Source organism: Tamandua tetradactyla, chromosome 2 (assembly GCF_023851605.1).
Source record: "Tamandua tetradactyla isolate mTamTet1 chromosome 2, mTamTet1.pri, whole genome shotgun sequence".
Taxonomy (NCBI): Eukaryota; Metazoa; Chordata; class Mammalia; order Pilosa; family Myrmecophagidae; genus Tamandua; species Tamandua tetradactyla.
In genome coordinates, this window is record NC_135328.1 from 55,845,125 (window position 1) to 55,872,502 (window position 27,378).

Sequence of the window (27,378 nt, forward strand, 5' to 3'; positions counted from 1 at the left end):
AACAAGCTACCTTTTATAGTCCAGAAAACTGGCTTTTAGAAGAGTCTTGACTGATTTAAATGACAGGGCTGCGACCCAAGGCTGAGAGTCAGCTCCTAACTTCGATGGTAAACAACCTCCAATTTCTTATTTTACCTTTCAGTCCTCAAAACTAGTTAGCACGAGCTACTCCCCGCCCCTTTTCACTCTCTCCACTCCAAGAACATCACCGCAGGGTGGTGTTTCGGTTTTATACACGTGTTTCTGAACAGCTCCTCCAAAAGCTGCCTTTTAACTGATTGTTCCTTCTCCATTCTGTAAACAATTCGAGTCAGGACCCAAAGGCACGGCGGCAGTCCGCGGTGTGCACTGTGAGTACAGCCTCCGGCCGGGACCGAACTAAAGCTAGGTCAGAACTCACCCGCCTCGCCTGGGATCGGAAAAGTCTGCAGAACGTCCTAGAGGCGGCGACCCGGGACTCCGAAACGTTTACTAACAAACTGTCGGCGGCTGCCATGCTGGTCGGACGCAGGAGACAACACGGTGACGATAAGAAGACCCCGACGAATCCCTGGGGTGTCCCGACAGCTCAAGTCCCGGGATCTCGGCTCTGGTTCCTACTCCCGCCCACGTGGGTCGCGTGCGAGGACCCCGCGTAGTTGTCCCGCCGAGTCCTGCCACTGCCACCGCCCTTCCGGGACCCTGAAAGGCTCAAAAACATACAAGCACACACCAATAAGTGACTGAAGCAGCGAGGAGTGCGCTCGGTGTGGTGCATAAACAGGGAGGGGCGGAACCGAAAGCGGTGGGGTCAAGCCTCGAGCTCCCTGAGGTGAAGGGTCACTGGCCTACGTAGGATGACAGTGCGCACTCTGAGGGCTCAGACTCCGCTTTGAGTGCTGCATGGTTTAACTTATTGCAAGGGTGTAAAATAACATTCAATCAAAGAGTTAATGATTACGAAGTTATTTGCATTCCTTTGAAAGACAAGAGGCCGTGCACCATCAAATCGACATCTTCTTCGTTTGTCGGGGGGCTACTTGACACCCTACACTTAAAGTAACTATTGCATAGCTCATTGCCTGAAGAGGCCTCTAAGGGGGCCTCAGTCACTAAGAGAGAGGGCCCTTTGCCTGACACACAGGAGGCGAACTCAGGGCCAAGTCTCCTTCTCAAGGTTCCTTTTCATCACCCGCTCGCAGCCGAGGTGCAATCAGGCCCGGGTGCCTTTGAGTCGGCTGGAAGACGAGGTGCGTCTTCTAGACAGGCAGCTCTTTGGCCACCTGGTAGAGCTGGGTCGCCTGGCAACGGTGGGGTCCTTCCTGGCTCGGTGGCGCTCGGGGCCTGAGGGGAATAAATCGCCGCGAAGGGCGCTGGGGGCTGGAGGCAGCTGTGTAGGGGGCGGTAACGGGATCGCGACGCGTGTTTGGCGCGCCCCTGGATCTGGCCTCTGGATCCCAGGGAAGATGTCCACGGCCGACAAGGCCCGGGTAGGGCCTGCCGCCGACGGGCCTGCGCCGCCGGGAGAGGAGGAGAGCGAGGGGGGCGGCGAGGCAGGCGGGAAGGAGCCGGGATTGGACGCGGTCCCCGGGCCCAGCGCCGCGTTCCGCCTCATGGTTACTCGGCGGGAGCCGGCCGTGAAACTGCAGTACTCGGTGAGCGGCCTGGAGCCGTTGGCCTGGTCGGAAGATCACCGCGTGTCGGTGTCCACGGCCCGCAGCATCGCTGTGTTGGAGCTCATCTGCGATGTGCACAACCCGGGCCAGGACCTGGTCATCCATCGCACATCGGTGCCCGCCCCTCTCAACAGCTGCCTCCTCAAAGTAAGTCATACTCAGTTCCCAGCTGTGGAGCCTCCTCCTGCCCGCGACCGCGTCATCGGTCCCCGGGGAATCCCGGCCCGCGCCTCGCGGGGGGATTCCCTCTCTTGCACCCAGCGCTTCGGGCTGGTTAAGCGACCAGGGTTACCTCAGCCTCAAAACAAACAAACAAAAAACCAGCCTTGCAGCTGCTTGCCCCTAATTTCCAGGGTCACCCCCTACATACACACACACACACATCCTGGGGACCCCCTGAATCCGGGCTCCGCCAACCCTTTTTTCATTCTTTGCATCAGGATCGTTGCTGGCGCGGATTACTCACTGTGTTGATTTCTGAGACTCCACCCCCTGTTGACCCAACCCCAGACCTGCTTCTACCGTTGCTCCTATTGTCTGGGGCCGACTCCCCGAGGTCTTTGGCTGGCTTTGTTTTCTTTAGAGTGCCCTGTTCTTGTTTCTCTTCTGCTTTGCAGAAGAAAACTGGTTCTTTACATTGTCTTAACCATTTCAGCTACTTTATTATAAATGGTCCTTGCTTCTCACACTGGGCAGATGGATAAAATACTGGTTCTAGGGGTTTATATTCTAGTTTTTCTTTGATAGCTACAAGTGTTTGGGATGTAGAATGAAAAAATAAAGCCCATGGAAACAAATGCAATCCTTAAATTTCAGGTCCAAAGTCTCTGTGCAGATTTATTGTTTGCGCTTCATATAATTTAAGTTTGCCTTTAGAACATTAGGGTTACTAAAGTTTTACTATCACCATTTTCAAATTCTTTTTGAGTGGTAAGCCACTATAGCCATTTTAGTGGTTTAGAAATATAAAAACTTTCCCAATATCTTATATAGATTTGAATGCCTTTATATGATCTGACAAAGTATATATTAATTCATACAATAGATGTTTAAATACCACTGTGTACCAGGTGCTCATCTGGTTCTGGAAATAAAGCAGTGTGCAAAACGAAGTCCTTACCCTCATGGAGCTTATGTTTTTTTGGCAAGTCATAAAAACAGGTATGAGTCATTACTTTCCAATAGAGTGCAGGGGACCCACACCACTTTGGCATACCTAATTCAAATTTCAAATGGAAAAGTTTGATGTTGAATTAGATCGTTGGTAAATTTGTATAATCCCTCTGAGATCTTCCTGGAGAAGATAGGAGCAAATTAGTTTAAGTATAAATGGTTCAGGTGGACAGAAGCTGGTTATGCTATGAAATTTTGGGACGCTTAAAGAGGGAGGCAGAAAAAAGGGGTTTTTAAAGGTGTAAATCTGCTGAAAAGAACTTACTGTTTTTAGGGATGTTCATATGCACATCAGAGATATGTCTTTAAGTTCTTTGTGTGTGTCAGTATGGAAGAGTTAATACTTAAGCAGGGAATATTTAAAGAAAGGAATGGGGGTGGGAAGAGCAGACTGACTTTTAACAGATGCAATTTTCTGGTGGTGACTGCAGCAGTCCCTAAGAAACTGTACTTTGGTTTGTGAGAGGAAGGGAGAAAAGGGCAATCCAGGTGGCAGGAATGAGGTATCCATCTCATGGACATAAATATTTAAGTCATGAACATAATTTACTGGTGATTGTGTAAGTAATAATGAATCAACAGGTGAGCTTAGGAAATTCTTCTAGAGAGTCAGAGAAAGTAAGTTGAATTCAATTTGGGAACTTTAAAGGTAAGGTCAGTCTGAATAATTTGGCTTAAATCAAGGTGCCGTTAGTTTCATGAACTTGAAGTGACCTGGTATGGTTCAGGAGTATGACTCTGGTGGGACTAGAGGCAAGAAGATGATTATTGGGGTCAGTATAAAATAGGGATTAAGAGATCAGATTTTGGCACAAAATAGCAAGATAGATCTATCTATAAAAGGGAGATAATTTACTACCTCATTTGGGCTTTATGGAAGGTTAAATATGTATGTAATCACTTAGCAAAGTTCCTGGTACACTATAAATGTTCAAGGGAAAAAAGATAATGCAGTCCTTACAGGTATGATGAAATCAGAGTCTGGATAAATGTTGTGGTGGTGGATATGAAGATATCCATAATGTCCTGATGAAAATTTGACTGTCATTGGTTCTGAAACCATCTAACTAGTAAACGGAAATCCTTATACATCTCTCTGTTAATTGATAAATAGCTTACATGAGTTTAATAGCATCTTCCTTGCTATACTGTTTTTTGGTGTGCACATCACACAAACCACTAATCATGTGGCAGTCTTACTAGACTAGAACTGCTTAGTGTATGAATGCTAAGTTGTCCCTGCAATTCTGAAAGAGGTCTCTGTGGGATAAAACTGGAGTAATGGTAGGCATGTAGAATACTCTGTATCAGTACTTTGATGTCTCTATCCATGACCACCTCTGGGGATTTAAATCTGTTGAGGACTGTCCAGCTTGTCAAGAATAGGACAATCTACAACCTGGATCACAATTTTAGTGTGCAGCACTATTAGAAGGCTAAACGCTAAATCTTTTGAACCTTTTCCTCTGTCATTCTTTTATTTAGATTGTGACTTTTTTTTTTCTTTTACAAAAACCTGCATTTATATAACAGTTCAAACATCAGTTATGAATTATGTGCAAGTTACGGTCCTGGGCACTGAGGTTATATAATATAAAGGTGAATGATGTAAATCTGAAAAGCATTAAAATTGTGATTTAAAAATAAGTGTCAAAAAATAAAAATAATAAAAATTTTAAAAAGTCTCAGTTTTTCTTCCCATTGAGCATCTGATTTAGAGAATCATCTAGTTGTATACAGTTCCACATTCTAATAAATATATATGCTAATAAATTTTATTTTATCATGTATCAAATTGTTAATGAAAACAAATTAGTCATTAAAAAGTCTTAACTACATTAAGTTAATAAATATTGCCTAACTTTGGGATCATTTTCACTGCCCTCAAGAAATTTACACTCTAATAGCTTCAAATGAGTTCTTATTTGTCAGGGGCTTACAAAGTACTAGTAGCTGACTGGAAATACAATGGTGTATAATTAAATGACTAAGGGGGGGACTTGGGGAGCTAGGCATTGAGTGGTATGCTTCTTAAGCATGTGAGTGCTGTTTTAATTAAAGTGGTTTTGTGATAGGGAAAGTTGGAGTGGGGTATATAGTGGCTAATTTAAATTAATATATTAGAAGTCACTAACACAAAACGAAAAGAATTTTTCCCACTGGTTAAGGTCCATTCTGCCCTCCATCCTATCAAGAAGTCTTACTATGAGCGGGACCAAGGGTTGCTTGAACTTCCTTTATTTTATCCTGTGGTGTTGCTTTAGGTTAGATTCTGCAGGTTACCTTTGTTTCTACTGTAGCTTTTATAAATGTACCAATTCTAAAGATTATTACCTAGTTTACAGTGTTGTAGGATTTGGTAAACAATTTTGTCTCTACCCTTCATTTGGTAGACAACTTTGTATCTACCCTGCCCTTTACATAGTTTCATTGTGTCTCATTAATACTTATTTGATCCTCAGAGAGCATTAATAGTAATAAGCATAGCTAATATTTATTGAGGCTTATTAATATGTGCTTTATATATTTGACTAACTTAATTTTCCTAACTCTATGAGATAGGTTTTATCATTCTCTTTATAAGTGAAAAAAATAAGAAGGTTTAAACAATTTGCATATGGTCACAGAGTTAGTATGTAATAGAGCCAGGATTTGAACCCAGACAGTCTGGCCTCACAGCACAGTTTCTTTTCTTTCCTTTTTTTTTCTTTTTTAATCATTATGCTTTGCTTCATTATATCATATTTCAAATCTTATCTACTCGTACAAAGCTCTGGGCTTTGACTAGTATTATTTTATTACCAGGCTAGGCAGCTCTACCTCTATTTGAAATTTCCAGGCTGTTTCTCCAGCTTATCCATAAGCATATCCAAGAGACAACCCTAAATGCCTTTGAAAAATCAAGATATACTGTTAGAAGACCATTTCCGAAGTATTCTTTAGGTTGACAAACGGTGACATCTCAAAAAAGGTGGTTTTGTTTAAAAAAAAAAGTTTGGGTAACTCTGGTTAAATAAGTCTTTATAGTAGCTCCCTGGGCAAGACATTTTATGTGCTAATGTGAATTGTAACTCCTCAAGGGAACTGAAGAAAAACTTTTTTGACCACAGAACTGTTTTTTCAAGGAACAATTTAGGGGAATAGTGTTCTGTGAAACACACTTTAGGAAAATTAGTCATCTAATTCATTTGGTAGGCATCTTTAGTCTACCTTTCCTTTTCTGTGCTTATTATGTCATTTAGCAATTTTAGCAGAAGAGATCAGATTTTTCTAGTTATCCTATAACTCAGTTCTAATGATTACTGCTGTCGGCATAAACCATTAATTTGTTAATACATTGAGTAATCTTTTACTATTCTGTAGTCTTTATTATCTGTTTACCACTTTGGCATATTTTAAAAGTATTTGTTACATTCTAGTTTTTTAACACATATTCACTTGTCCAAGCTTTATCAAGGAATGTAGAAAGTTCAGAGTTCATCTTCAAAGTCCTTTCTGTGTCCTATAGGGTAATTCTACTGGGCTTGGGGACTTAAATTCATTCAAAGTGACTCTTATTATATCCATATATATTTTAAACTTGAATTTCCTCTTAATCATGCTTTACCCTTTCTAATTTAAAATTCAGCTTCTATGAAAAAGAAGATTGGTACTAACAAAGAATTGAAAGAGTCTGCTTTTTTCCTCTTACACATTTCTCTGAAGGGTCAAGTCTTTCCTTATTCTTCCTGCTCTGACTTAAACAGAAACCATTTTTTTTGGTTACTTCTGCTCTATTTTTTTTTTTTTTTTAACATGGGCAGGCACCGGGAATCGAACCCGGGTCCTCAGGCATGGCAGGCAAGCACTCTTACCTGCTGAGCCACCGTGGCCCACCCACTTCTGCTCTATTTTGGCTTTAGCCTTCCGGGCTGTTTTCATTTGGCTCTGGACTACTTTCTTTTGGTCAATTATCTCACCCTCTATCTTTATAGGTCCTTCTAAAATCTTTTAAAGAGCTTGCTTTCATAAGATTAGGCACTAAATAAACAGCACAGATGATACATGTTATGAACTCACAGAAGGGAGAGATGAATGAAAGCTAGAATGATCTCAGAAGGCCTCAGAGAGAGAGAGATAGACTTGGTAGGATGGTGTTTTGGTTTGCAAAAGCTTCCGGAAAGCGATATATCAGAACTAGAATAGCTTTTAAAAGGGGAATTTAATAAGTTAAAAGTTTACAGTTCTAAGCCTGTAAAAATGTCCAAACTAAGGCATCCAGGGGTAGATACCTTAATTCTAGGAAGGTCCGTGAATCAGGAACACCTGTCAGCTGTGTAGACACCTGGTTGGCATCTGCTGCTCCTGGGCTCCATTGCTTTCAGCTTCTGTTCCTGTTGGGGTTCTTCACTTTGCTTCTCCGGGACTAGCTTTCACCTCTTGGCTTCCCTTGACTCTCTCCAGGTTCTGGCTTGCTTAACTTCTCATGGAGATGTCTGCGAGGCTCCAAGCATCTGTATCAGCTCTTTCTCTCTGCTGGTTCTGTCGTTTCTAGCTCTCTCCAAAATGTTTCCTCTTTTAAAAGATTCCAGTAAACTAATCAAGACCTACCTGGACTGGGTGGAGTCACATCTCCATCTAATCAAAAGGTCACACCCACAATTAGGTACCTCACATCTCTGTGGAGGTAATTTAATCAAAAGTTTCCAAGCTCAAGTACTGAATCAGGATGAAAAGAAATGGCTGCCTTCACAAGATTGAATCAGGATTAGAACATGGCTCTTCTGGTGTATATAATATTTTCAGACTGGCACAGTGGATTTAGATAGGAGGAAAGAGAGCATTCTAGGCAAGAGAACCAGAGAAAGCAGATGTGGAAATGCTCAAGGAATGGCAAATAGGATAGTCTTATTGGAACAGAAATAATTCTATAGTTTGCAAATGAAAAGCAACAGTAGACAAAGCTGTTGGTTTTGGCTTTCAGTATGGTTAGTTTGTGAATGAAATTTTTAATAGGAAGCTTAAAACTGGTATTTGTAGTGCAAAGCTCTTATAAAAATCCAAATACCTAATTATATCAAGGATGTATATATAGATACATACTTTGATGAATTTTTAACACCTCTATTGTTTTGCAATTGGTTTGACTAAGTGCTGTGCTGACTCATAAGAATAGTATATCTCTACTGCTACATCAATTCTAAGAATATGGGAACCATGATAAAATTTGTTCTGACCCTTGGGGGAAAAGTATGATTTCTTTGAGTAGTTGTTCATTTAGTCTTTGGACAAATCCTTGTCTTTTAATTGAGAGAAAATCACTGTATTAGTGTGAATTGGTTAATGTGCCCTCAGTAATATAAATATATTCCTTTTATACTGAAATAGTTATCTGATAATTTTTATATCTCTTATTTTCAGGTTGGCTCAAAAAAAGAAGTTGCTGAGTGTAAGGAGAAATTTGCCAACTCTAAAGACCCCACAGTCAGTCAAACTTTCATGTTGGATAGGGTGTTCAATCCTGAAGGAAAGGCTTTGCCACCAATGAGAGGATTCAAATATACTAGCTGGTCCCCCATGGGTTGTGATGCTAATGGCAGGTGCCTGTTGGCAGCATTGACCATGGACAATCGATTGACCATTCAAGCTAACCTCAACAGACTACAGTGGGTACAGTTGGTTGATCTTACTGAGATTTATGGAGAACGTCTTTATGAGACCAGTTACAGACTCTCTAAAAATGAGGCCCCAGAAGGAAATCTTGGGGACTTTGCTGAGTTTCAAAGGAGACACAGCATGCAGACACCAGTCCGAATGGAGTGGTCAGGCATCTGTACCACACAGCAGGTCAAGCATAACAACGAATGCCGCGATGTTGGTAGTGTGCTCCTGGCAGTCCTCTTTGAAAATGGTAATATTGCTGTATGGCAATTTCAGCTACCATTTGTAGGAAAGGAATCCATCTCTTCATGTAACACAATTGAATCGGGAATCAACTCTCCTAGTGTTTTGTTTTGGTGGGAATATGAGCACAATAATCGGAAAATGAGTGGCCTTATAGTGGGGAGTGCTTTTGGACCTGTAAAAATTCTTCCTGTCAATCTCAAAGCAGTTAAAGGCTACTTCACTTTAAGGCAGCCTGTTGTCTTGTGGAAAGAAATGGACCAGTTGCCTGTGCATAGCATTAAGTGTGTGCCACTTTATCATCCTTACCAGAAGTGTAGTTGTAGTTTAGTGGTAGCTGCAAGAGGATCCTATGTATTTTGGTGTCTTCTTCTCATCTCCAAAGCAGGTCTGAATGTTCACAATTCCCACGTCACAGGCCTTCACTCACTGCCAATTGTCTCCATGACTGCAGACAAACAGAATGGAACAGTATATACTTGTTCCAGTGATGGGAAAGTGAGGCAGTTGATTCCCATTTTCACAGATGTTGCATTAAAGTTTGAACACCAGTTGATTAAACTCTCAGATGTGTTTGGCTCAGTGAGAACTCATGGGATAGCGGTGAGCCCTTGTGGTGCATATCTGGCCATCATTACAACTGAAGGCATGGTCAATGGCCTCCATCCCGTTAACAAAAACTACCAGATCCAATTTGTTACTCTAAAAACCTTTGAAGAGGCAGCTGCTCAACTCCTGGAATCTTCAGTTCAAAATCTCTTTAAGCAGGTAGACTTAATAGACCTAATACGCTGGAAAATTTTAAAAGATAAACATATCCCTCAATTTTTACAAGAAGCTTTGGAAAAAAAGATTGAAAGCAACGGGGCCACCTATTTTTGGCGTTTTAAACTTTTCCTCCTGAGGATTTTATATCAGTCGATGCAGAAAAGTTCTTCAGAAGTCTTATGGAAACCCACCCATGAGGACTCAAAAATCTTACTAGTTGACTCACCTGGGATGGGTAATGATGAGGATGAACAGCAAGAAGAAGGCACCTCTTCCAAAAAGGTGAATAAGCAAAGCCTTCAGGAAAGGAGCAGAGAAGGTGACACAGAGGAGCCAGCTGATGATCTACTCACCCAGTCTGGAGATGTTGGAGGCCATGAGCCAATGGAAGAAAAACTCCTTGAAATCCAAGGGAAAATTGAGGCTGTGGAGATGCACTTGACTAGGGAGCACATGAAGCGAGTCTTAGGAGAAGTCTACCTGCACACCTGGATCACAGAAAACACTAGCATCCCTACCAGAGGGTTGTGTAACTTTTTAATGTCTGATGAAGAGTATGATGACAGAACAGCACGGGTAGGTGTTTATTAACAAAAACACTGAAACTGAAAAATCTGCTTTCTTCATGAAAAAGAAATGACCGAAATTGAGTTCTTAAAGCTCAACTTTTGCTTTGACATTTTTAAGGTAATCGATGGCATGAGGTACAGGTGAATAAATAGGAAATATGAATTAATGCAGAGGACACATTCATATCAAATAATTCAATTCTTCCTCTCCCTGTGTCCTTGATTGCTGTGTAAGGTGTTGCAAGATCAGATATGCAAGCTGTGGATAGGCTGCATTTAGCAGGGTCAGTCACAGCAGTAGAAGTCTGTACTCTTTTTTCCCTTCCTGTTCTTAAAAGTTTCTTTTGGGGGGTTTTGTGTTCCATTTGAAAGGACTCAAGTATGTCATCTGATTTAGTCAGGAAGGGCTTGTAAAGTAAACAAATTATTACTCATATCTTGTTTTTACAAAAACTAGGTGTAATCTAAATTTTGGTGTTAGAACAATCACATAAAGTTATCTAAAATGTAGTCCCCCATAATCAAGTTCCCAATGAAACTACACTAACATTCCAAGTTCAGGGAAGTACTGCATACTCTATACTCCACTCAAGGGTTCTCAGTGTACCTTATCATTCTTGCAATTCTGAGAATTCCTACAGAAAAGAAGTAACTTTGTGTAGATCAGTGTTATCTAGACTTATTGACCATGAAACATAGCTTCAGCTAACAGCTGCTAAAATCCTGAAAAACTTGTGTTCCATGGATTTAGTATACGATATACTAAAATACTGAAACCACAAAGCCTATTCCTTTTTTTACTCCAAAGACTTACACTTGTTGTCATTGCCAGAAGTCTTATTTAAAATATTAATTGAAGACCATAAACTTAAATATGTATCGCTAATGTTAAACCATTCACACCATTTGTTGCATTTTCTTGTTGGAAAATGTATGTGTGCGCTCACAAAATTATTGCCCATGTGATCTGTTCACAGTTATCTTAAGAGTAATTAAGATGCACTATTCATGTAACTGACTTTTCTTCTTTAAAAGTCAATTTTAAAACATTGTTTCATTGGAGTCTAAATTGTTTGGAAAAATATTCTTGTTACTGCTGTTTTATAGGATCTAACATGGTAACTTAAGAGTTAAGGAAATATTAGCAAAAATATTTTGGAAAATATTTGATGGAAGTTGGTTGGTAGTGGTTTAGTATAATTGTTGGATGTCATGTGAACTTTGGAAGCAACATTTAACATAACTATATGGTTCCAACAGGGTCAGTTCGAAGAAGGGAAGATTTGACCTTTGCCATCTAACGCAACAGAGTTTTGATTGAAGGCAATGCATTTCATGCTTTTAAAAACCCTACTATACACATCAAATGAAGGCTTTAGTAATAGCTGATTTAGAAGTAGGTATAAATTATTTCTGAGATCCTCAGCTTGGTATGTTGGTGTAATTAGATTAGCATTTCTCAGCCCTGTTATTGACCCCTGAAAGAACTTTATTAGACATTTTTCTCCTAAGTGCTCCAGCCCATGAAATTTTAATACCACAGATATACTGTGTATCTGTTTATATACAACATATATATTTGCATTCTTTACTATAAAAAGTATATATTCTTGCCCTCCCTCTACCCCACTAGAACCAGTTTTTGTCCCTCATGGGGGCATTATCACCCCACTGAGAATGCATGAGTTAAACTAACTAAAATGGACTTGCTTGATTAAGAAGGATAAGGAGAGCAAATAGAAGTAATTCTTATGTAAAATATGGATGCATCTATTTTTGAGGAATTCTGGGCAGTTTTTGTCACCATATCACTATAAGGATATATGACCTGTCTAGAAAAGAGAGGTGGGAATGGTGATCCTGCTGTAAGAGACCCATAAATGAGATTAGAATTCTTAAGCTTAAAAAATGAGACGGTCAAAAGTTAATGGGATTTAAATTTGTAAATTATATACAGGCTGGTTCATTGACTTCTGAAATATTAAGATACGCTTTGAAATTTAAGTGAATTAACTTTAGTAAATGTCTGATTGAGAAGATTCTTCCACAAGAGGTTAAATGAAAATAGATTCAAAAGTTTGAAGGACATTATGTGTTATTAAGAGAAGATGATTAAGGTTTGATGTATCCTATGATATATTCAGTGAACTTTGTTAAAAAATCAGACTTTCAAAAAATAAACAAAACAGTGTAATCCTGATAACAAAGAAGGTAAAAGCAAAACTGAAGTAGGAACAAGGGCTTAAGCCCTAGTTGTCTATCTCTTTCGTATTACCACCTCCCCACTTCCATGGTGGATCCTGAGGTACCTATGCAGTAGGGATCAGTCATGTGATTTTGGGCTCTCAAAGGGTGAAGTGAAAATTTCTTTTAAAATCCTGATTATCTTCTTCCTTTGTAAGTCTTTAAAGATTAGACATTTGTACAATTCTACAAAGATAGCTGTATTTCATAATTTTGAATATTAGAGGTTTTGTTTTTCCTTCTTATGGTCAAATCATCGTAAATAATAGCTACATACTTTGTCTTCTAACAGAATTCTGAAGTCCTTGTTTCAGAAGCAACTAAAATGAGGCAAGTAATAAGATTTTGGTTTTCAGAACAGTTTTTCCTTTAGTGTTTATAGTTCATAGTGTCACTGGGTCCTTGAATGAATTTATTTTATTCAGCTGGTTGTCACAGGTCAGAGGTCTAGCCTTTTACTTTTAGATCAGCCTATGTGGAATGGCAAATCTCCTGTTTCTTCTAAAATACTGCTTTTTTCTTTTCTTTTTTCCTTTGTGTTAGAGGCTTTTTTCTTCAGGAAATCCTGCACTCACCACTAAACATTACTGACTGCTTTGTCTTATTAGGTGCTGATTGGACATATCTCAAAGAAGATGAACAAACAAACTTTCCCTGAGCACTGTAGTCTGTGTAAAGAGATCTTGCCATTCACAGATCGCAAACAGGCGGTCTGTTCCAATGGCCACATTTGGCTCCGGTAAGCCATTATAAGCCAGATCCTTTTGTTCATTTTTAAGTTTTGTGTAGCACAAACCACTGTTAAGTATTTATCTGCCCAAAATAGATGTTGCTTGTGCTTTTATGTTAAATAAAAATTGCTATTGTTAAACTGGTAGAACTTTTATCATTGGTACGACTAAGCAGGACACCCTTTTAAGATAATTTTATTGCTTGGTATATAGAGGTTTCCTTCTTTCTTTCTTTATTTTTGGTATTACTATTTTCTGCTGAAATAGATTAAATTTTTAAAAATTATTACAAAAACATACATGTAAATGGAATATGAAAGTACATAAAATAAAAAGCAAAAGTCTTCCTTTTCCTTCTTCTGCCTCATTCTAAGAACTAACCTTGAAATGTCTTCATTTTACTTGACCTGTGAGCTGTTTTTGACACTGTCATTTCCTCCTCCTTGAAGCATTTTTATACACTGGTTTCCAAGATGCAATACTCTCCTGGTGTTCTTCTTCCTACCTCCATTTCTTTATTCTTAGTCTATTTTGCTGGTCTACCTCATGTCCTTGATGTCAGTCTTTGGACCTTTTTTCCTTCTGTCACCACTCTCCCTTGGTTGTCACACATCATCTGTACATTGGTGACTTAGAAATATAGCTTTAGCCTGGACCTCTCTTCCCAAATCTAGACTTATAACTACTCAATAACTGCCTACTCAGTATCTCTATTTGGATGTTCAGTAGGCATCTCAAATTTGTATCCAACCATTTCCTGCCATCTCTATAGCCCTAGACCAAGACACTATTATCTCTTGCCTAGATTATTATAGTTATCTTCTAACTGGTTTTCCTGATTCCATTCTTGCCCCGTTCAGTCAGTTCTCACTATAGCTATGACTGTGATCCTTTTAAAGCTTTGTGAGCTCATGTTGCCCTCTGCTGAAAGCCTTCCAAGTAGCTATCCATTTATGATGAGTAAAATATAAAATCCTTTCAGTGACCATAAGTCTTTACATAGCCTGGCCCCTTGCTTCCTCCCTGACCTCATCTGCTACATTTCTCCTTCTTGCCCATTTTATTCACAGCACAGTATGGGGCAAATTGGCCTCATTTTTCCTTAGGTACATGAGACACCACTCCTACTTCAGAACATCTGCATTTGCTGGTCTCTCTGCCTGGAATGCTCTTCCTGCAGATGCCCACATGGCTTCCTCAAGTGTCACTTTATCAGTTAGATCCTCTCTGCCATGCTACCTAAAGTTGTAATACCCTGCTGACATCTCCCTGTCCTCCCAGTATTCTTCATCCCTCTCCCTTCCTTTCCTCCTTAGCAGTTATCAACATTCAATATATTTTCTACATTTTATTTTTCCCCTTCCTCTAAAATAGAAAGCTCCATGAGAATAGGGAATTTTTTACGTTGTTGTTTTGTTCACAATTCTTTCCAGAACATTACCTGGTACGTGGTGGATACTCAGTAAAATAATTTTTGAAGGACTAAATGATTTTTTTAATTTTTATTTATGTTTAACAGAATTAACACATTAATACATTATGAGAATGTGCTACGCATACCATCTTTAACAGTTTGCCAATTCTGTTATCAAAATGTTATGGACATTTTTCCACATCAGTACACAGATCCCATTCTTAATAACTATTTAGTTTTCCATTGTATGGATTTTCATGATTTGTTCCCTTGTTGATGGATATTTGTTTGTTTTTATTGCATTCCCATACATTTTCTAATTTGACCTTGTTATGACAAGTACCATCATTTGTTGTACACTATCAATACGCTAGGCACCATTCTATGCAATGCACACCTATCAAGTTATTGTATCCTCATTGCAGCAACCATATGTGGCGGACTCTATGATTATTTCCTTTTTTGTTTGTTTGTTTTTTTGGTGGGTGGGGGTGGGGGTGCATGGTCTGGGAATCAAACTCAGGTCTCCCTCATGAAAGGCAAACATTCTACCACTGAACCACCCGTGCACCCTTATGATTATTTCCTTTTTAACAGATAAGTAAACTAGGGTGTAGGAGGATTAAATAGCGTGCCCAAAGTCACAGAAGATGTTAGTACCTGGAGGAGCTAAAAACCTGGTGTTCTGACTCCAGCATTCACATTTGTAACCACTACACATCAATGCCTCTCAGATAGGTTCTTTCATAAAAATTATTTTTATTTTTGGTGTTTAAAGTTAGTGTCAAAATACTTAGGTATAATTTCTCTGTGTGAGAATGAGTACTTGCTGTCACCCAGATACAGTCTTTCTTTATATTTATCCAGGTCTTTACTCAAGGTAAACCTAACTGGAGTCCCTTCCCCCCAACCTCCTTTCTCCCTTTTATTTTCTACTTCTCAGTGCTCAGCTTAAAAACTTTTATCTTTTGGAAAATCTTATGTACCTTTTGCCATCTCATTATATTCCATCTACCCTTATTTGCCTTGTCCTGTTTAGTGACTAGGCATTGGATAGAATAGAAGCTGTGAACATTTGTGAATGTTCTATCCTTTTTCCATCATTGTTATTTTCCATATCCTTCAAGTTTTCCCCACTGTACTGACAGATTCTTAAAGACAGTGTTTATATCTATTCTTAAAAATCACTAACAAGAAAAATTTTCCATTCTTTTTCAATAATACATGATCAAAACTTTTTTAACATATCAAGATTTCAAAGTACAGTTTGCTGTGGATGGACTAAATTCTTCCCAATGCTGCAAATACAGACAAAAAAGAAGCTGCAGTGACTGTCTAAATTAGAAGCTTTGTATCTCTTTGCCCAGTACTATGACACAGACACTTCCTCACAGTCACTTTACTAAGTGTGAGTAGTATAGGTATGGCCAGCTGTGGTGCACAGAGGGATACATTGTTGCCATGAGTTTGTTTAGCAGTTTTGCCTTTTCTTTCCTTAATGTGTAGCTTTATCTCATTAATTGTCTGGTAAAGTTACCCTACAACACCATGCTGCTTTCCTAGTATTGGTAGAACCTGTGCAAACTCTCTCCCTTGATGATACAATCTGTCTTCTTTCAGGTGCTTTTTAACCTACCAGTCCTGTCAGAGTTTGATATACAGAAGGTGTTTGCTCCATGACAGCATTGCCCGACATCCCGCACCAGAAGGTGAATGATTTCCCAGCCTTAGGAGGATGAGATTGAGCGTGCTGGCAGAGTGCCAAGCTCCTCAGAATAATGACTTGGGTCTGACTCTACATTGCTTACTGTTAGGCAGTCAGGGATGGTGAGCAGGCTCATTCTGCTCTTTACAATATAATCTTGAAGCCACACAACTAATTAAAAAATGATAATTGGAAAGTGTCATGTTAAAGTCCATATCACATTTTAGTGTGTGGGTTAAGTGGGTCTGCAGTTGCTGTTCTGTCATTGCAAGCAAATTATTCAAAAAAAAATATTGGGGCTTGTTTTAGATGGCATGTAGATTATATTTTGAATGAAAACTCTGCAAATGATATTGTATACAAAAACAACCTTGCTGAACCACTAATAGGATATGCACTTGAGACATTCTTCTAGGAGCCATGATGGATTTTTCCCTGGCTCATCTATATTCTCTTTCCTGAGAGCTCTGGTGACAAAAGACATTTTCAAGGTGACTAGTTAGAATAAGATTATAAACGTGGGCAAGGAATAAAGTGATTTAAATAGCCACACGAATGTCAAACTTATGACCTTAATATTCTGACCAAATAAGCAAACCAGGCACAAGCATATACAATTGTCTACATGTTTTTTGGAAATGTATGGTCTCAATTAGCTAAAACAGAAAGCCTTCTACATAATATTACATCCTTATTCTTGATTTTTTCCCCCCTCTAAGCTGGCTGAAGCTTTCTAATTCTAAGGAGTTGGTGTCAGCACCTTGTGTTCTTTTTAATTTTTTCTTTTGGAATACTGCAGTCATACACAAAAGTAGAAAAGTATGATGAACTATACCCCTATTAATCAACTTCAAAAATTATCAACTCATGGCCATTTTTGTTTTATCTGTCCTTCCCCATCCACTTTCCTCTTTCTATTGGGTTATTCTGAGGCAAACTATTGGGTACTTTTTAACACTCATATAATTGAGAGTTGAGAGACTATTTAGGCAGAAAACGTGGAGAAAATTTAACTTTGAGTTAAAAAAACAAAAAATTCCTGCCACTTGACTTTGAGTTCAGTCATATACAGATTTTGGGAAGAATAAAGATCTGCTGGATCTAGAAAATAGCATCAGGGTGGTTCTCAGACTTCAGCATTTTACAGACCGGTTAAGTTTTAATAGGGAGGTCTTGACCTAGTTTTGCCACCTTTTTATATCTCCAAATTGATGGCATTAAAAAAAGCAATTACTGTTATTTTATAAAAGGGAATATTTTAACACTAATAGTGACTAAAGGACAATCTAAGAATAAAACACAGTCCTTTCTTCAAAATCAATAAATTTAACTTTAGAAATACTCAGTCTAGTTATGATAATTAGAAAGTGTCATGTTAAAATCCATATTGCATGGAAGAAAATTTCTCACAAACTTAGCTTTGGGAACCACAAATTTAGTCCTGTCCCTTTTAGAGTCATGGGAAATAAAGCCCAAAAGAGTTAAGTGGTTTGTACAGGGACACATAGAACTGGGACCATAATGCCAGGCTCTTGACATTGCAGTCCAGTGCTTATCCCATTTCATTGCACTGCCTTTTCTGAAGCTAACACTTAATACCACTTGTCTTCCTTTTGCAGATCCTGACTGGATTAAGAGGTTACTGCAAAGCCCCTGCCCTTTCTGTGATTCTCCTGTCTTCTAAATGTCAGTGGTGGGAAAATGTAAAGAGCATGTACTCTGCTATAAAAAACATTCTGTAGTTTGAAGAGATAGGATGCTTTGGAGGAAGTCTTGGCTTCACAAGTGGTGACGCACTCTTCGTAATTATAAATAGTACCCTGGGAACTGGTTTCTGAAGTGTGTTCTCTATCTCCAAGGACTAAAGGGATATCTTTAAAAATGACTGGATGCAGAGATTTTAAGTCATTTTGAGTTGGACATTAGCTCACCTACTAATTACCCAATGAGGTACATTTATTTTTCAAGTGTCTTGAATGAAGCAGTTTGAACAAAAGGAAAATCCCATCATTTCTAGGAACAGAATGGTCTCTTCTAGAGAATTTGGTAAAGGGCCTTGCTGGGCTGGTTTAGGTTTTAATCCCTGCCGTGGTATGAAATAGCTGTATTGCCCCAGAGAGCTTAAGTTGCCTGGTATGTGACAGTCAGTATACCAAGACATATTAAAAGTGTCTAAAACAATGTGTGAGTCTGATATTTCTCAGTAAAAAGTTACAGTATCTTTACTCCTATCGTCTTGTTTGTTATGCATATTGAAAGCATTTTCCTCAATCTCAATGTTTTTAAGAAATTGAAGCCAAGACTAAAATTGGTTTTATTGTGTCAAGTGATCAGATGACTGTTACAAGTTAATAATTTTAAGTGACTTATTTAATTATCTCCCATGGCCATCAGATTTTCTGGCCCAGATCATTGATATATATAAGGAGGTCAGGTATTTCAATTCTTCATCTCATATTTCTGCTTAAAAACTTAGTATTTTTTTTATTTTAATATTTCCAGATATGTTTCCCTCAATATTCATTGTAGGGGTATACCCAGATCCTATCTAGAGACTTCTGGAGAGAGTTCGGCAGCTGAAAAGTGAACACAAGCTCTGATGCTACAGATTTATGCAGCTCAGTTGAACAGAGCCTGGAAATTTCTTCTCTCTGCAGAGGTCCTTGATATTGGTAATATAGGTGTTTTTCTGTGGGCTCAAAGGTTAAATGCTCTTAAAACCTAAAAATAGCCATTTTTGGGATTAGTGTTCTTGGATTTTTTTTAAAGTCTTCTAGGAATTGGTGCTAATCAACAGCACTGTAATGCATGCATCATGTTTCTGGGAAAGTTGGATGGGAATGATAAAATGTGAAATTCTTAATTCATATTTTATGCTATTCATCTGTCTTACCTTATTTTAACATAATTTCTTGCTTTTATTTTGTGTCCTTAGTGAAAGATATTTTATCTTTACTTTAGAAATAAAACCTTGATAGCTAGATAACACTGTTATCTCACCACAAACTTCCCACTTCCATTAATATGTGGTGCAAATAAGAGACCTTAAGAGGTACTTCCAAACAGTCTGCTTTGAAATGTGTTTTGTTTTCTATTTAAATTTTCATTTTTTTTCTTGTGTTTAATTATATATTTTCTGGATTCTTGTGTTTTCTCCTTCTCAATCTGGTGGTAATTATGAGGAATAATGTTTATGCAGATTATAGGGTCCATTGTGATAAATTTATTTTCAAGAGAACCAAGCAACATTGAAATCATAAATAAAACAAAAGGTTATTTAGTAGAAGTTGTTTGTGTCTGTAGCTGTTTCATTTTGCAATAAGTGTGAAAGTAAAAGTTGAGATCATGTCAAGGGATTACTGTAGTTTTAATCATGACATGCTTAGTTTATTTTTTTGTTTCTAATTAAAGTTAGTAGGGGATTTGTTCTTATTGGGGAATTTTGTGCTGCTGACATTTAAAAGTTATAGTAAGTTTTTATTTAAAGCTGTTGTGCAATTGCGGCAAAATTGAACTATTAGAAGTTAACTGAAAAACACCTCCTGAATTATTTTGTTTCTAGGAATAAGCCTGGCAACTATTTTATTAATTTGTATAGGAGAGGTGTACTAGAATATTGTTTTTCTTCACAGGGGTTTGGCCATGGTATTATTAACACTCTGAATTCCAGTCAGTGCCTGCCCAGATTTCTACATACCCAATTGAGAGGGCTTCCCCACTTTCCTTCCTTCCTCTCCTTCCCAGTCCATGGAGGTTAATCCATTGAACTGTGAGAATGAGAGGGAGTTTTGAGTTAGTGGCAGCATCACAAACACAGTGTACTAGATGATGTACAAGGGACAGGTTGAAACCTTAGAAAAGTGTTAGTGACACCAGGATTCTTTAGACCACGTGTGTCTAGTTTAAACTATCATGCCCTCTAAAATTAGCCACATTTATTTAGTAGATTTCAAGTTTATTTCAACTGTAACTACAACCGTTTCAGCTATGGTAGAAATAGTAGAAATGATGTTGCTGTACTGCATTTAAATTGCAGAAGCAAAGATTCCATAAAATTAGACCTTTTAAACTACAATACTGTTGCATTTTGGGAGTCTGATATCTACATATGTATCACATATTCTCTGCCTGGGGTTAACTTGTCTCTGTTATCCTAGATAAGAAATTGATAGCTTGTTATGCTCGGTATTCATTCTGAAATCTTCATGTGTCCACCACCCTGACTTCAAGCCGTCGCTACCTATATTATATCTGCCAAAACTACCAATTATTTTTCAATGTCAAAAGTTATTAGAACCACTGGTAAAGCTTGTGGTTGAGTGTGACATTTTCCTGCTTCTCCCTGTACGAAGTTTTTGAGAATGTTAATGTTATATATAGCATGTGGGTTGGACCTATTAGCGAGTTTAACAGGTTAGTTAGGTAAAAACAATGTTTTCAAAGCTAATGATTAAGTATTAATATTCTGTTGTATTGATGATAGCATCAAGTAAGACCAAGAAAAAAATTGATGCTTATTGGTGCTTGTGAAGAGGTATCCAATGCTGGTTTTTATGGAGTACCTGCTCATGTTGCAGCAGTTAAATGGTTTTAACTGCATTGGTGAAATGCTGCAATTCCTGGAATGGAACCAGGAATTAGTGCCACTGATTAATTTCCACAGGATCTGTCTGTGCTTTCTGCTCCTGACCTATCTCTTGCCTTCCTTCCCAGAGACGCCCTCTTCGTTTCCATTTCTTTGTATCTGTTCGGATCTTACATGTTTCATGTTTTCTTCAAAACCCTTAATTATAATTTCCTTGCCAGAATATTCAATAACTGGTTGGTTGGACTTCAGACTAGGGGAATGATAGATTTTAGATCCTTTCCACCATTCACCCCTGTTTTCCAACCAGTATTATTCTTGACAAGCAAAAATTGGGGTTAAACTAAACTGAATGTGTTACATTCAGAGTCATTGGGCCTAAATTATTGTTAAGGGAAAATTATGTTCTGCTGTTTTTCTTTTTAGGGATTGGGCAACACAAACGGCAATTAGCCAGGTATATAAATGAATCTCTTTACAATTAGCCCATTAGGTACTGTTTTGAATCTCTGAATGGCTTCCTTGATTCATTATGAATATATCCTACCTTGCTTTTTGTGAGTTGGTACAGATAAAGTTCAGTGAGAGTAGAGAGTATCTCAAGAATCTAACCTTTACTCTCAAAATTGTTGGATTGAAAACGCCTATAAAGGATCTAACTGAAGTGAATTGTTTTCATTTTGGCTATTAGTGAAAGTATCAACTGACAGCCTCAAGCAGAGTCGTTAGACTGGCTCTAAGCTCTCAGTTTTTAAACTTTGAGCTGATCATCAAAGAGATTTTTGAAGTTAACATCTGCATCATGTTGGCTAACTTAAATATACAGATGTGAGATCTGACTGTCCTTAAATTGAATTAAGCTGCCACTACCCTGATGAAGCAGTGGAGTTTTTCAGAAGATTGTGAACTTCTTTCAGTACAGATATAAATCAGTATCAGGACTTGTCAGCTATGCTGTCTCTGGTAAATAGGATGCCACCTTCTATATGTATAGTTTGTTTTAAGATAGTGCTGTCTCTGAAAATTTGCTGTAGAAATCAATAGCAACTTAATAGGGGAATGACTGTTTATAAAGGTGACCCTCCAAAGAGGTTAATCCTTTTGGTATTTGAATTTTTCTCTCTCTACCCCTTTATCTGATAAGGTAGTTCAGCTTTTCTTATTCTGCATTTTCTTTGAGTCATAAGTATTCTATGGAAGATACCTAATATAAAATATGAGGTCCTAGTCAGTGAGTTCATTATATGGTTTACCAACATATCTTAAAATATGGTGAGTTTATTTATTCATCCCAGGCATAAGGGGAATTGGAAAAAAGGAAAGATGATACTCTTGCTTTGAAATAATAAAGGTTTAGGCTATCTAGATGATACATTGTAAATGGGTTGAGTAGAATTGAATTTCTGAATTCTAAGTCTTGTTTATTTTTAAAATAAGAAGTTGCTTATTCCATCTTCTTCAAATCTGGTTATTTTCGTAAAGGTCATATTGGACAGTGTAAGAGTTAGTGATGGCTTTGAGGTCATACTTTACCAGTTTTATATTTGGCAAACAAACTGGTAGGATTTAGGGAGTACTTTTCTCAGTTGTGTTTTGTTTTGGTACTAATAAAAATTAAATGCAAAATGTCCTGAGGATTATATCTTTTTCAGGGCTTCTTCAACATTTGTACTTTAATGTATGAAAGGAAAATGAATATCAAACTTGTTTATACAGAAATAAGACTATATATAAAAAAATAAATCTGTTGTGTGTAGGATTATATTTTTTATGTTTATGCAATGCCTGTGTTCATCTTTGTGTTCAGCCTTGAATTATATGTATGTTTCAATGTGACTTTTTTAAAAGAAACGGAACAGGTGTCCAAAAATTTAAGGTTATGGAAAATAGATGTTTTTAAATTCTTACTATCTGATTAAGGGCTGTGTTTTAGATTTTTTATGGTTTAAATAAAAAACTTTTAAGTATAATCACATATTTTGCTTGAAATATCCTCCATCCTGAAGAATTGGCTGTTTTTTGTCCATTGTATATGTGTGCATATTGTTCATTATTAAATTGTAAGCTCCTCAAGGGCAGGGACTTGTTTGTTTCAGCTTTGTAGTTCCTGCAGCACCTAATATAAAGTGCCTTGCACAAAGTAGGTGCTTATGATGTGTTAAATGAGTGAGTAACTTCCTGCCACCTTTGGAATGAAGCATAGTTCACTTTTTCCAGTATGTTCAATACTGCAGAACCACTAATGACTGGAGGAGGGCTAAATTATTTCTTGGATTTGAACTGGCTAAATCAGATCATGCCACATCCTTAGCACTATTTTGCCTTCTTTTTCTGAAGATAGCACACCAGTATCTGGGCTTTTAACTAACATAAGGGCAGAGATTTCTGGGGAAAGTTTGTAGTGAGAAAGATTATAGAGAAAATGAATGGAAATGTTAGAGGGTTGTTTCTTTGGTTTGTCAATATACCGCCCTGTGGGGCAATCTTATTTTAGTCATTACTGGGGAAAAGAATAACATCTTCTATTTCTTTGCCAACTAGCTGGTTGGCCATGTATCCTGTTAATGAAAGACCATTGGTTTTTGCTTTTTCCCTCCTTGGATTCCCCTCATTTGCTGATATAAATCTAGTACTTAGAGTCTAATAAAGTTGTTGTGAATATGTAGTGCTGTATATAACAGTAGCTTTGTAAATGTGAAATAATCTCAAATATGCTGTGTTTTGTATGCAGAGCCACTAGTATTGTTATCTTGGCCACTTTTTTATTCAAAATAAATAAAGAACAGAATTATTTATATATTGTTTATGTATTTTATGGGGTTTATATAGTTGTAACAAAGCTTAGAAACTTCTTTAGGCCTGAGCATGACCAGCAAGATTAAGTGATGCCCATGGATAGGGAGAGGAGAAGGAAAGACCTGTGTATGTTAGAGAAATGGACACTTAACAGTTACCTCAGAATCCGTTCATTATTTCTTTGATTGTTTATTCCAGTAAATAGTGAGGAATGTAATGGGGAATAATTAATAGTGCTTCAGTAGTATGCTATACCACTTATTCTCAAGAATGCCAGTTGATATCTGGTCAGGAAAGTGACACTGGAGAATATGATCCCTTAACATGCATTGTATACTATTTGTAAAGACTGGATAATATACTGACATTTTGTGAAAATAATCAGTGGAGGCAGTATCTCTATCAGTGATTCTCAAACATCAGTATGCATTAGAATCACTTGGAAGACTTTAAAACACAGATTCTTGGGCATTACCCCCAGAGTTCTTCATTTCTTGGATCAGGGGTGGAGCCTGAGAATTTGTACTTCTAATGTGTTCCTAGATGCAGCTCATTCTGCTGAACCAGGGTCGACATCTTAAAAATTGTTGGTCTACAAATGAGATCTTTTTCTTGCTTTAGCTTCTGTGGCACTTGTCTGTATAGGTTATTGATCCTGCCTAAATAACTTGTATGGATTTCTTTTTTTTTAATTATATCTTTATACACTTGTCTTCAAGAATCAAGGCTACTGGAACACAGCTCAACAGTTTCAGGTCCTTTCCTCCAGCCACAACAATACCCCATATATTAAAAAAAGGATATCTCTATAATGCATAAGAATAATCTCCAGGATAACCTCAACTCTGTTTGAAACCTCTCAGCCACTGAAGCTTTATTTTGTCTCATTTCTCTCTTACCCCTTTTGGTCAAGAAAGCCTCCTCAATCCCTTGATGCTAGGTCCTGGCTCATCCCAGGACTTATCTCCCATATTGCTAGGGAGATTTACACCCCTGGGAGTCAAGTCCCACATAGTGGGGGAGAGTAGTGAGTTCACCTGCCAAGTTGGCTTAGAGAGGCCACATCTAAGCAACAAAAGAGGTTCTCTGGGGTTGACTCCTAGGCATAATGTTGAGTAGGCTGAGCCTATCCTTTGCAGAAATACATTTCATAGGGGTGAACTCCAAGTTAGAGGGCTTGGCCTATTGATTTGGTTGTCCCCACTGCTTGCAAGAATATCAGAAATTTTCCAGATGGGGAAGTTGAATATTTCCTCCTTTCTCCCCAGTCTCCCAAGGGAACTTTGCAAATACTACTATCTTCACTGACCAGATTACTCTGGGATATATTGGGATATCACACTAACCTGGGCAAACCAAGAAGATCTCATGCCCTATTCAAGATCCCATGTACTTATGGTGTTCAATGTATAGATAAGTGATCTGTACAGATTATTTGCTTGTCCACCAGTTTGAGGTGAAGGTCCTAGCATCATTACACCAATTATTTTGAACTTTATCAAGGTAGGACTTTTAGTTTTAAATTCATTTCCAAAGAAAATAGAGTAGGATGATCCACTGTAGTGAGTGTATTACACTTCCTCTAAAATCTTCAGATGAAGTGAAGCTAGGCTTTCCATCCATTGGTGAAATTGATCTAATTTAGCCCATCACTTTAAGTACACTAAGAAGGTTTAAAAGCAGTCAAAGTATTCATGCTACTGCATTTTGAGACAATGTAAATGAAACATTATTTGCAGGGATTTCAGGAATGATGGATGTGTAATTCAGACAAATATTCCTGTAGGTTCCCTGGTAAATGTCTACATTTCAGAATGGAAATCCAAAGGACAACACCTTAAGAGTAAAGGTGAAATGAAAATAGACTGGATTTCCCAGGGACTGAAGCCCATATTCAAATAATTCCAATTCTAGAAGTTAGGTTTAGGTTCTTCAGTTTGGTCAGTGCTACTTGCTGTCTTCCTTAGAAGGAAAATTCTGTCCTAGAACTCAAATGGCGATGTTTGACACTTAATGAAATACTGCAACACCAAAGCAGTAATAACCAGGCATAAGAAAATAAGCCAACATAATTTTAAAAAGCAAAAACACAAAGGAATAGGCTCACAGACAATCCAAATAATGTTACTAGATATTAACTTTAAAGTAATTAGTTCAATATCTCCAAAGAATAAAAAACAAGATTGAGAATTTTGAAAAAACTGAGTAGTTTTTATAAGGAACCAAATGGAAGTTCTAGAACTGAAAAATACAAAATAAGCAAAATTAAGAATTTAATTATTTGAAAACAGATTAGACACCGATGAAGAGAGAATTAGTGAACCAGAATAGGGGTCAGCAAACTGGTCCATGGCCTGTTTTGTAGATACACTGAGCTAAAAATGTTTTTCATTATTAGATGGTTGTGAAGGAAGAAGCAGCAGCAGTAGAGACTATATGGCCCAGAAAGCCTAAAATATTTATCTGGCCCTTTACAGAGAAAGTCGCTGACCCCTAATATGAAAATAAATCAGAAGAAAATATCCAAAATGATGCATAGAAAGAAAAAAAAAAAAGGAAGAAAAAGAGAAGAGCATACAAGATATAAGGAATACAACAGAAAGGTTTAAGGAATAGCATACATTGTATTGGAATCCCAGAAGGAGAGTTGGACAGTAGTAATATTTTAAGTGATATTACCAAAATTTAACTAGACATTTGTGAAACCCCACTCCTGAAATAAGGAAAAAAGAAAATGAAGAACACATCAAATCACATCATAGTAAAACAGAAATCAGAAGAATTTTAAGTCAATAATAATAATAAAAAGACAAATTACCTTAAAAGGAGCAGTCATAAGACTTGATAGCTGACTTCTCAAGAGATGATGATGAAAATGAGAAGGTAATGTAAATGTACCTTCAAGGTGCTGGGAAAAAAATACCTACCAACTTAGAATGGATAAAATGTGTAGACAGAAGGTCAATAAGGAAATTGAGGACTTGAACTGCACTATAAACCAACCAGACATAACAGACATACAGAACACTTGACCCACAAACAACAGAATACACATACTTCTCAAGTGTACATGGAACATTCTCTGGAATAAATCATGTGATAGGCCATAGAACAATACTCAGTACGTTGTTAAAGATGAAAATCATACAAGGTTTCCTTCTGACCATAATGGAATAAAAATAGAAATCACTAACAGAAGGAAAACTGGAAACTCACAAATATGTGAAAATTAAACAAAACACTCATAACCAACCAGTATGTCAAAGAAAATTAGAAAATATTTTAAGATGAAAGAAAATGGAAATATACCAAAAATTATGAGATACAGTGAAACCAGTGCTCAGAGGGATATTTATAGCTGTATGCATGCATTTAAGAAGATCTCACAACGATAACCTAATATTACACTTAAGGAACTAGGAAAAGAAGAGTTAACAACCCAAAAGCCAGCAGAAGGACATACTAAAGATGAAAGCAGAGATGACCAAATAAGAATAGAAATCAATGAAACCAAAATTGGTTCTTTGGAAAGATAAACAAAATCGACAAACCTTTATCTAGGCTGATTAAGAAAAAAAGAAGATACAAATCAGAAATAAAAGTGGGGATACTATTTACCTAATGGAAATTCAATGATTATAAGGAATAGCTTGTACAATTGCATGCCAACAAATTAGATAATCAAGATGAAATGGACAGGGCCACGGTGGCTCAGCAGGCAAGAATGCTCGCCTGCCATGCCAGAGGACCCAGGTTCGATTCCCGGTGCCTGCCCATGTAAAATAAAATAAAATGAAATAAAAAATAAAAAAAATATATTAATAAAAAAATAATAAAAAAAAAGATGAAATGGAC

General features: G+C 37.7%; 2 protein-coding genes across 6 annotated transcripts in view; one reads left to right on the plus strand and one right to left on the minus strand.

Annotated features, from left to right (window-relative positions):
- Positions 1-1,270, minus strand: part of DDX31 (DEAD-box helicase 31) — a 77,631-nt gene extending 76,361 nt beyond the window's left edge. Inside the window, exons 1-2 of one of the 2 annotated variants that reach the window (XM_077147355.1) lie at positions 1,122-1,269; positions 401-681 (exon numbers count right to left, since the gene is read on the minus strand). In XM_077147355.1, the coding sequence (XP_077003470.1) occupies positions 401-496 (96 nt within the window). In that variant the 5' untranslated portion in view covers positions 497-681; positions 1,122-1,269. Of the gene's footprint in view, positions 1-400 lie in introns of both variants that reach the window. The other variant, XR_013170108.1, reaches the window with a different exon arrangement.
- Positions 334-23,912, plus strand: GTF3C4 (general transcription factor IIIC subunit 4). Of its 4 annotated transcripts, XM_077147346.1 has the most exons (6): positions 1,304-1,802; positions 8,229-10,055; positions 12,901-13,031; positions 16,058-16,146; positions 17,762-17,828; positions 18,645-23,912. In XM_077147346.1, the coding sequence occupies exons 1-5, from the start codon at positions 1,446-1,448 to the stop codon at positions 17,824-17,826; spliced, it is 2,469 nt and encodes an 822-aa protein (XP_077003461.1). In that variant the 5' UTR covers positions 1,304-1,445; the 3' UTR covers positions 17,827-17,828; positions 18,645-23,912. The 4 variants fall into 4 exon arrangements, with proteins under 4 accessions (XP_077003465.1, XP_077003463.1, XP_077003461.1 ...); XM_077147350.1 differs by lacking the exon at positions 1,304-1,802 and adding an exon at positions 334-1,229 and having other exon boundaries at positions 17,762-23,910; XM_077147344.1 differs by having other exon boundaries at positions 17,762-23,911.
- The last annotated feature ends 3,466 nt before the right edge of the window (positions 23,913-27,378 follow it).

Excerpts from the sequence above, each read along its gene's own strand:
- GTF3C4 (XM_077147346.1), top strand. The coding sequence starts at position 1,446 with ATGTCCACGGCCGACAAGGCCCGGGTAGGGCCTGCCGCCGACGGGCCT. Across the intron at positions 1,803-8,228 it reads TCAACAGCTGCCTCCTCAAA|GTTGGCTCAAAAAAAGAAGT; the intron begins GTAAGTCATACT and ends TCTTATTTTCAG. Across the intron at positions 16,147-17,761 it reads CCGACATCCCGCACCAGAAG|ATCCTGACTGGATTAAGAGG; the intron begins GTGAATGATTTC and ends TTCCTTTTGCAG.